General features: G+C 43.2%; 1 protein-coding gene across 1 annotated transcript in view; it reads left to right on the plus strand.

Annotated features, from left to right (window-relative positions):
- Positions 1-57: 57 nt before the first annotated feature.
- The window catches only part of Rcor1 (REST corepressor 1), an 85,393-nt gene continuing 76,077 nt past the window's right edge, over positions 58-9,373 (plus strand). Inside the window, exons 1-2 of the mRNA XM_026781278.1 lie at positions 58-130; positions 204-263. Of these exons, the coding sequence (XP_026637079.1) occupies positions 215-263 (49 nt within the window). The 5' untranslated portion in view covers positions 58-130; positions 204-214. The remainder of the gene's footprint in view (positions 131-203; positions 264-9,373) is intronic.

Genomic DNA, 9,373 nt, shown 5'->3' on the forward strand with positions numbered 1-9,373 from the left:
GCCGCCTCGGCCGCCGCCGCCCCCAATAATGGCCAGAATAAAAGTTTGGCGGCGGCGGCTCCCAACGGGAACAGCGGCAGCAACTCCTGGGAGGAAGGCAGCTCGGGCTCGTCCAGCGACGAGGAGCACGGTAGGTGGCAGCCGCCCCCGCGCCCGGCTCGAGCCCGCGCCCGCGCTGACCGCCGTGCTCTGCTTCCCCGCAGGTGGCGGCGGCATGCGGGTGGGACCCCAGTACCAGGCGGCTGTGCCCGACTTCGATCCCGGTGAGTAGCGAGCGGCGGGAGCCCGGCGACAACTTTGTTTTTGTGCGTGTTGGCCTACGGTCCGCGGGGGCACACGGGGCGCGAGGGCAGGCGGCGCCGCACGCTCGCACACGAGTGTGCTGCAGATCCGGGTGCGGGGAGGCCGCGGGCCCGGGTGGGGACAGTACCCGCCCGCTGCGCCCCTGGCTCTGAGGAGGCCACACCTGGCCGGGCCGGAGTGGGGTGTCGGTGTCCCTGCGTCCAGGTGAGGTGCACTGGGGCCAGGACGGGATCCCGGGTGGCAGTGCTGGAGAGTTGGCGTCCTGGGGCGCTCGGACTCAGGGCTCCGCGGAGACTTCTTACTTCGAACCGTCTCCCAGTGTTACCCTGCCAACCCTGAGCTCTCGCTACCTCTTGACTCCTGTCCCATCCCATCCTGAGGGCCAGTGGAGTAACGATCCCCCCCCCCCCGTCCCTCCACCCCAACCAGGTAATAAAAGAAGTGTGCTTTCCAGAGAGCATCTGCCTCGATAAGAGAGCCTCGCTTGTGGCTGCTATTTTGGGATCTATTTGTAAATGTGTGTGTTTCCTTTATTTCTTTTTCTTTTGAGGGTTGGGGTGGGGAGGAAGAGGTTGTGAAAGAATAGAACCATCAAAAAGCCTTAGCTAACCGACCGTGTCCATCTACTAGAAATCCCTGTCCCCAAGAATGGGGCATTTTACTTCCCTTGCTGCTGATCTGTGTGGAAGAAAATTTAAAGTGATACTAGGGGGGGAAATCCTATCAGACAAAGGAATTCGCTGGCTTTTAATGCCCACGATCCTATCCCTTCTCAGTATGAGACTGACTTTAAAGGTGGTTGTTACAGGAAATGTTTGAAGGGACGTGGGTTTTGTTTCAGCAATAAAATTCAAAAGACAGTCTCATACAGCTAGAGTGAACCGTCCTGGCTGGAGGGCTTCAGAACAGGAGGCTTTTCTAAGTAGGTTATACCACTAGTTTGAAAAGATAAACGCTTTTCCTTGGAAACAAGACTGCAGAAAATTGCAAGGATCTGGCCCTTGGAGAAGGAGATTGCTTTTAAGTTGTTATTAAGGGACTGAACTCTATGTTTAGGTAAAAGTGAAAATATAGGAGAGAGGAATTCTGGGTGAGCGATTGGACACCCCAAGAATAAATGACGTTCAGATTTGTAACTCCAGTCCCTCACATTTATGTAGTCTAACTCCCCTTTCCCCGATTTCCATTTTGTAAACTCATGTTAGTGTTTTGGGATGGTTTTCCCTTTCCCCACATCTTTTTCTGGGACTCACTTCTCATGTGTGAGTGACAGAACAGCCAGTTTTTTTTCTTTTCTTTTCTTTTTTTTTTTTCTTTCCTCTTCTGTACAGGGCTCCATTCCTGGGTTGGCCACCAGGGGAAGCATACTGTTTTTGGTTACAGTTGACCCTATCCTTATTTTGTAGGTCAAGTCTATCTGCAGTGATACATAGAACATAAAGCTTGCTACGAAGTTTCTCTTATGTATCCTTCTTAAATACTGAATTGATCAGACCTCCCAGAAACTTGGTCTTTTTTCGACACATTTTTGTTACATATTTTGAAAGTTTATCTAAATGTTTGTATGACCACATGCTCAGCGGCCATAGGATTTAGATCTCTTAATCTCTGCACTGTCATTAACAACTCTGGTGCCTTCAAAATTAGACTTTTCTTTGAAACATCAAGTGTAATAGGATAGATAATTTTTGAACTCTTGGGACTTTTTTTTTCTTGGTTTTTCGAGACAGGGTTTCTCAGTGTAGCCTTGGCTGCCCTTGAACTCACTCTGTAGACCAGGCTGGCCTCAAACTCATCCACCTCTCTTTTTCTCTTGGATTAAAGGTGTGTACCACCACCACCACCTGGCAACACAGGGTGTCTTTATACTCCAGGCTGATTTGAAATTTTCTATGTGGCCCAAATTTGACTTAAATTTGCCATCATCCTACTAAAGCACCTTTGGACTTACTTTGGTTATTAATATTTTTTGGATCTTGTACATATTGTATATTTCAGGATGTAGTAGTTAATTTTATGTATTTTTGCCATGCTGGGATTGAATCCAGGCTCTTAAACATGTTAGACAAGCACTCTGCTACTGAGCTACATTCTCAGCTTGTCTTTGGACTTTTCATGGGGAATATATTTTCTAGAGTCTTAATAGACTAGGAAGTAAAGCACTGTAAATGTTCTTATGCATAGCTTTGTTGCCAGTTCATCGTTCACATTGACATTTCTAAATTTCCTATTTTTTGTTTTAATCTGGAAAGGAATTTAACTGTTATGGAATTATTTCATACCTTGTTTTGTCAATCTGAGCACTTGGAACACATTTGTTTATTATTTTTAAGTGATTTTTCATGTTGTGTTTATGGGTTTTTGTTTGTTTGTTTTTATTTTTTGAGACAGGTTTTCTCTGTGTAACAGTCCTGGCTATCCTGTAACTTCTTTGTAGACTAGGCTGTCCTTGAACTCACATATTTGCCTGCCTCTGCCTCCCAAGTCCGGGATTAAAAGCCTGTGTCACCATGCCTGGCATGTGCTTTCATTTAATGTAAAATCAAAAAAGAGTCTTGCTGTTTTTTTTCTTGTTTGTTTGTTTATTGATTGATTTTGAGGCAGGGTCTAGTAGCCCTAGCTGTCCTTGAATGTACTAAGCAGCCTAGGCTGGCCTTGAAATCACAGAGCTCTCTACTGTTTCTGGTTCCAGAGTGCTGGTTTTAAACATGTGTGCCACCAAACCTGACTGAGAACAGAAATGGTGCAGCATCTTTGTTTACACCAGTTTGCCTTTAGACACAAGACAGTTATTTCCGATCCCATCCCCAATACAGGGTTTCTCTGTGTAGCTCTGAGACCATGGAACTCACTCCATGAGACCAGGCTGGACTCAAATTCAGAGATCTGCCTCCTTCCTCTGTTTTCCCTTCCCGTCCATCTTTTTTTTTTTTGAAATGTGTGTGTTTTGCCTGCTCTTAATGTCTGTGTACCACATGTGTGCAGTGTCTTCTGAGGTCAGAAGAGGGCACAAGATCCCTGGAACTGGAATTAGAGGTGGATGTTAGTATCAATGCTGAGAATCATACTCAGGTTCTCAGAGCAACCAGTGCTCATAACTTATGAGCCATTTCTCCAGAACTATAAGACAGGGTCTTTATGAACTTATAAGATTGGGGTGTCAGGTAAGGGAGCATACACTTGTAATCCCACCACCTGGAAGGCTGAAGCAGGCTAATGAGCTCAAGACCCTTTCTTAAAAACAGAAACAAGACTGGGGAGATACTCTGGGCATGAGTACTTGTTATAAAAGCAAGAGGACCTGAGTTCAAATTTCTAACACCTATGTGAAAAAGGAGGTGGGCATGGTCACACATGTCTAACTAAGCATCCATGTTCAGTGAGAGGACCCTGACTCAAACCAAAAAAAAAAAAAAAGTAGAAATTGATAGGGAAAAATCCTAACATCCAGATTGCCCTGGCCCCCGCTTCCTGTAAATGCACCCAAGGATGAAGAGGACAAATGTGAAATCAAGGGTACTGTTACTGCTCCTTCTTCCTGATGAGTGCATTGTTCTTTCCTTCTGGTGATGGGGATTGTCCATGCTAATTACATGCTGCTGTACAGCTGTATTTTCCAGAGATCTGCCTGCTTCTGCTGCTAAGTTTTGAAAGCATCTTGTTTTTAAATTTTGTTTTGCTTCCTGTTTTAGTGAGCAGAAAGCTGCCACCCCTCCCCTGCCACTCTTCTTTTTAAGACATGGTTTTCCCAAGTAGCTCTGGCATGCTGACCCGGAACTATTGGTGATCTTCCTTCTCTAGCTTCCTGAATTCTGAGTTACAGGCAGGAGCCACCACATTTGGCCAGAAAAGCTTTAAAAACCAACCAACCAAACAAACTAATACTATGTCAGAAGATGGAACAACCTCCCCTCCCACGAGAGACAGGATTTGTAGATCAGGCTGACCTTGAACTCACAGAGATCTACCTGTCTCTAAAGGTGTTAAAGGTGTGTGCCACCACTACCTGGCTGGACATTTTTTTAAAGTCTTTTTAATAAAAACTGGCCTCACACTCATTGTAGTCCTCCTGCCTCAGCTTCTTATGCATTAGCATGAGTCATCAAGCCTATCTTTATGATAATTTTTTTTTAAAGTCTGTTTTGCTTATTTGTAGACCTCAGCTTGAACTAATTTCTAGAGTGGTTGAAACTAAGAGTGCCTTACCTTGTCCAAGGAGGATTTAATTGTGTCATCCCTCACAACTAGCTGATGAGGTGGATAGAGTGCCATAGTTCCGAAATGCTCCGTGTCCTTAGAACCTAAGGCCCAGGCTAGGCTTAGGACCTGGCATAGTTAGGGATGAATAACATAGTTAGAGAAATATTCCTTCTCTCTGTCCACAAGGACAGTCTTGACCCTATGGGGTTAAACACAGTTCAGCGCACAGCCTCCCCTTTGACTCAGATTTTGCTGCCATATGTGGTGTCCAGACTTGTCAGATTATGCTCTTAGATTCAGTATTTAAGGAAGAGTGAGGGGGAGAATGCTTTACTTTATTGCTCCTTTGTCTGTTCTATGTTAGCAGAGCACCTCTTATTTTGATGGTCAATAATGTTTTTCTATTAAATAATGTGAAGGTTCCCCCCAATCCCCCCACTTTTTTGGTTTTTCTAGATAGTTTCTCCAGCTCTGGTATATTGTGTGTGTGTGTGGGGGGGTGCGCACTTGCGCCACAAAAACAATTAGAAGACACTTTGGAGAATTGTTTCTCTCCACCATGTGAGTTCCAGTGATAGAACTCTGGTCCTTAGGCTCGGTGGCAAGTTCACTAAGCCATTTCACTGGTCCTTTTTTGAACTAATAGTCCTGGGACGATCAAGCTTAGTTTTATGTGGTGCTAACAATTGAACCAAGGTTTAATACATACTAGGCAAGAACTTACTAACTGAGCTACATCCCCAAACCCTGGCCTCTATATTTCTTTGGTTATTTGTATGATGCACTTTGTAGTTTTTAGCCAGAGGAACACAGTGATAGGATGTACAGTTGGCTTCAGCTTTCTTAGACATGTGTTATGAGTAAAGTTTATACTGTGTTAGTTTTTTTTTTTTATCGTAGTTCATACATGCTAAAATTATGATGAAGGGCAAGAATTGGGATAGGTGCAGGGAATCAACCTCACAAATGCTGTGCAAGTGCTCTGCCACCGAGGACAGCCTCCCACTGTAAGACTTCTGTTATTCGTTTTGAGGAAGTCTTTTATTGTAGCATCAGCCAGCCTTGAGATTGCCATCATCCTCTTAGGTCTACCTCCAGAGTTTATGGTTAGCACTGACTTTACCTTGTCAGCTGACTTGTAAAGTTATGCCTTGTGCAGAATAGGCAGCTGATGTTTTTTTTTGTTTTATTTCTGGGAACTGAACTTATGGCTGATCAGGTACTCTATTACTGAGTTACTTCCATAACCACTTCCCCACTATTACTTTAAAAAAAAAAAAACATTCATCCATCTAGTGTATAAATTTGAAGGTCATAGAGCAACCTTCAGGAATTGATGTTTTCCACCATGTGGGTCCCAAGGATTAATTCTGGTTTGGCAAATGTCCTTACTTACCTGTTGAGCCCCATCTTCATCTCAGTCTCATGTAGCTTATACTAGCCTTGAACTCACTGTGTAGCTGAGGATGGCCTAGTTCTTTTGCCTCCATCTCCCAAGTGTTGGGATTACAGGTGTGTGCCACTACCCTGGCAGCTATTCTGTTTTACATGAGGGAAATAGAGGCTTGGAAAGTTATAGTGGTTATATTTGTCTTTAATTTCCTAGTCATTAAAACTGTCTCAAGGTTGGTAGGGCCATCTGAACCAAACCTTATGTTTTATTGTTTTAGGGCCTTGTTATTGGGTTCAGTTAGTAGTATGAGTCAACTCTACATGCTTAGAATTTTGGGAAGAGAAGAGTTTTAAGACTATTAAAAACAAAACAAAACAAAAATTTAAATTCTGCCCGGCTGTGGTGCCACACACCTTTAATCCCAGCACTCGGTAGGCAGAGGCAGGCGGATCTCTGTGAGTTCAAGGCCAGCCTGGTCTACAAGAGCTAGTGCCAGGACAGGCTCCAAAGCTACAGAGAAACCCTGTCTCAAAAAACAAAAAAAAAAAAAAAAAAAAATTGAAATTCTAAGATAGTTATTATATATAATTTGATGGTGCCTTTTTATTTTGCAAATCACCATAAGGTAAGATAGAATTATGAATACAGAATTATTAGTTAGGTGTGGTGGTACATGTCTGTAGTCCTCATTAAGGAGGGCAGAGGCAGAATAATTGTTATGAATTTGAGGCCAGCTTGCACTAGACAGTGAAACCCTGCTTCAGAACATCAGATAAGTCAGGGGCAATTGGAGAGATGACTCATTCATTAGGAGTGCATAGTGCTCCAGAGTTCAGTTCCCAGCACCCACACTCGGTGGCTTACAACCACCTGTAACCCCAGCTTCAGGGAAATCTAACACTTGGTCTCATCGGCATATGCCCTCCTCCAACATACATAATTAAAAAATAAAATAAGTCATAAAACAAAAGCAAACAAAGAGTTCAAGAGAAAACATTTCAAATGGAATAGTGCTCTCCCCTGAGACTGACCATTGTTACATAAACCATATCCGGTCCAGTTAAAGTTTGTACCTTCTCCTCATTTTATTTATTAGCTTGAATTGAGTTGCATTATTTATTTCTGTGATTGTTTACATCCCTCAAGAAGCAGACAAAATTAGATGTGCAAATGATTCATTGGGATAGATGCTTGTGAGGATAACGAGGAGAGAAGCCAGGACCTGTTGTGCATGCAGGTTGTGACACCTGTGAAAGAGAGGCTTGAGATGGCAGGGCACTTGTAACAGGACTGTTGAGGGCAGGGACAAGAATCACTATGGGTTTAGATAACTTGCTGACTCAGCCATTGGCTGGGGCAACTTCTCTTTTACATGGATGTTGGAGAAGACCTGAAGGTTCCGGGCAGCTTGGACTGATTGGGGACCCACTTCCTGTAGAAGAGAAATTAAGCAGCATACTTCAAGGATTCTAGAACTCTGAATGTTGTTTGATTAGTAGATTGATTTTTGTGGTGCTGGGATCAAACCCCTGAGTTACAGCCCCTGCCCTTTTGCTTTGACACCAGGCCTGGATGTGCAGTCCAGATTGATTTTGAAATAAGATCTTGGCTCTCTCTCAAGTACTGGGTTTATAGTTATGTGCCATTACACTCAACTGATTATGTTTTTATATTTTAGGAAATACTTAGGTGTAATAAGTTCTCTCTCCAGACCTTTTCTGGTTTTTAAAAATATTTTCTCATTTTAAGATGATTCCTAACTCAAGATGCTTATCTTTGCTGTATAGCAGAGGATGACCTTGAACTGTTGATCCTAAGTAGGAGTATGGTATGTACCAGGTTGACTTTGAGCTTGTGACAGTCTTTTTTTCTGTTTGAATGTTTTGTGATGAGAGATGTGTACCATTCTGTCCACTTTCTAGTTTTTATCTAAAAAGAATTATTTGTGCATGTCCATCTATTTTTGATACGTTTCAAACAAGGCATACACACTCTGAAGCTAGCCAGGTAGGTAGATAGTTAGGCAAATTGATTTCTTTCCTTTTTCCCTTTAGAGACTAGGACTGCTTACTGGGTGGTGGTGGTGCACGCCTTTAATTCCAGCAGTCAAGGCAGGCAAATCTGTGGGTTTGAGGCTAGTCTAGTCTACAGAGTAAGTTCCAGAATAGCCAGAGCTACACAGAGAACCCCTGTCACGAAAAACCAAATAAATAAGTAAGTAAATAAATTTTTTTTTTTTTTGGATTTTCGAGATAGGGTTTCTCCGTAGCTTTTGGTTCCTGTCCTGGAACTAGCTCTGTAGACCAGGCTGGTCTCGAACTCACAGAGATCCGCCTGCCTCTGCCTCCCAAGTGCTGGGATAAAAGGCGTGTGCCACCACCGCCCAGCTAAGTAAATAAATTATTAAAGACAAGGACTCCCCATGTATCCCTGGTTGGTTTGGAACTGGCTATGTAGACCAGTGTGGCCTCCATTTCTCCTCCCTCTGCCTTCTGAGTGTTGTGATTACAGGTGTGCTCCACCATGTCCAGCCCCCAGTTCCTTTTCTTCATGTATTAGAGTTATACCTTTTTTTTCTTTTTCATTTTGAGACCTCTCATTATGTAGCCCTGGCTGACTTGGTATTCACTCTGTAGATCTTGCTGGCCTCAAACTCAGCAATCTACCTTTCTTTATCTCTTGTGTGCTGGGATTAAAAGTGTGTGTTACCAGGTCTGGCTTAGATTTATTAATTTTTGAAACATGGTTCTTTGTTTTATTTTGTATTTCCCTAATTATACGAAATTAGTGAGGTTGAATTGCTCTTTTTGTTTGTTTTTGTTTTGTTTTTCAAGACAGGGTTGGTTCCTCTGTGTAACAGCCATGGCTGTCCTGGAACTCACTTTGTAGATGAGCCTGACTTCAAACTCAGAGATTCTGCCTTCCCCTGCCTCCCAAGTGCTGGCATTAAATAAAGTGTGTGCCACCATGCCCATTGAGTACCTGTATATTTCAAAAAATTCTCTTTTTATTTTATGTGTGTTTTGCCTGCATGTGTATGTATGACCATTGGTGTGCAAGTAGGTGCCCATGGAGGCCAGAAGAGGGTACCAGATACATCTGTAACAGGAGTTGTAAACTACCTTGTGGGTACTTGGAACCAAACTTAGATCCTCTGCAAGAACAACAGATGTTCTTAACTGCTGATCCATCTTTACAGCCCCCTCTTTATTTATTTTCTAAATTTGTATTATGTGTGTGTGTAAACAAGGCTATGTGGAGGTAGGAAGACAGTTTTCAGAAATTGATTCTGCTGTGGGTTCTGGAGTCACGGCTCAGGTCTTCAGGCACATGCAGCAGTATTTCTAACTGCTGTGCCAGCTCATCAGCCCACCTTTGCTGTTTTTTCTGTAGTGTTGGTAATTTTTATTGTATTGTATGTTTTAAATAATGAAGTTTTTGAAGACAGGGTCTCATTGTGTAGCTCAGGCTGGCCTG

Source organism: Microtus ochrogaster, chromosome 1 (genome assembly GCF_000317375.1).
Source record: "Microtus ochrogaster isolate Prairie Vole_2 chromosome 1, MicOch1.0, whole genome shotgun sequence".
Taxonomy (NCBI): Eukaryota; Metazoa; Chordata; class Mammalia; order Rodentia; family Cricetidae; genus Microtus; species Microtus ochrogaster.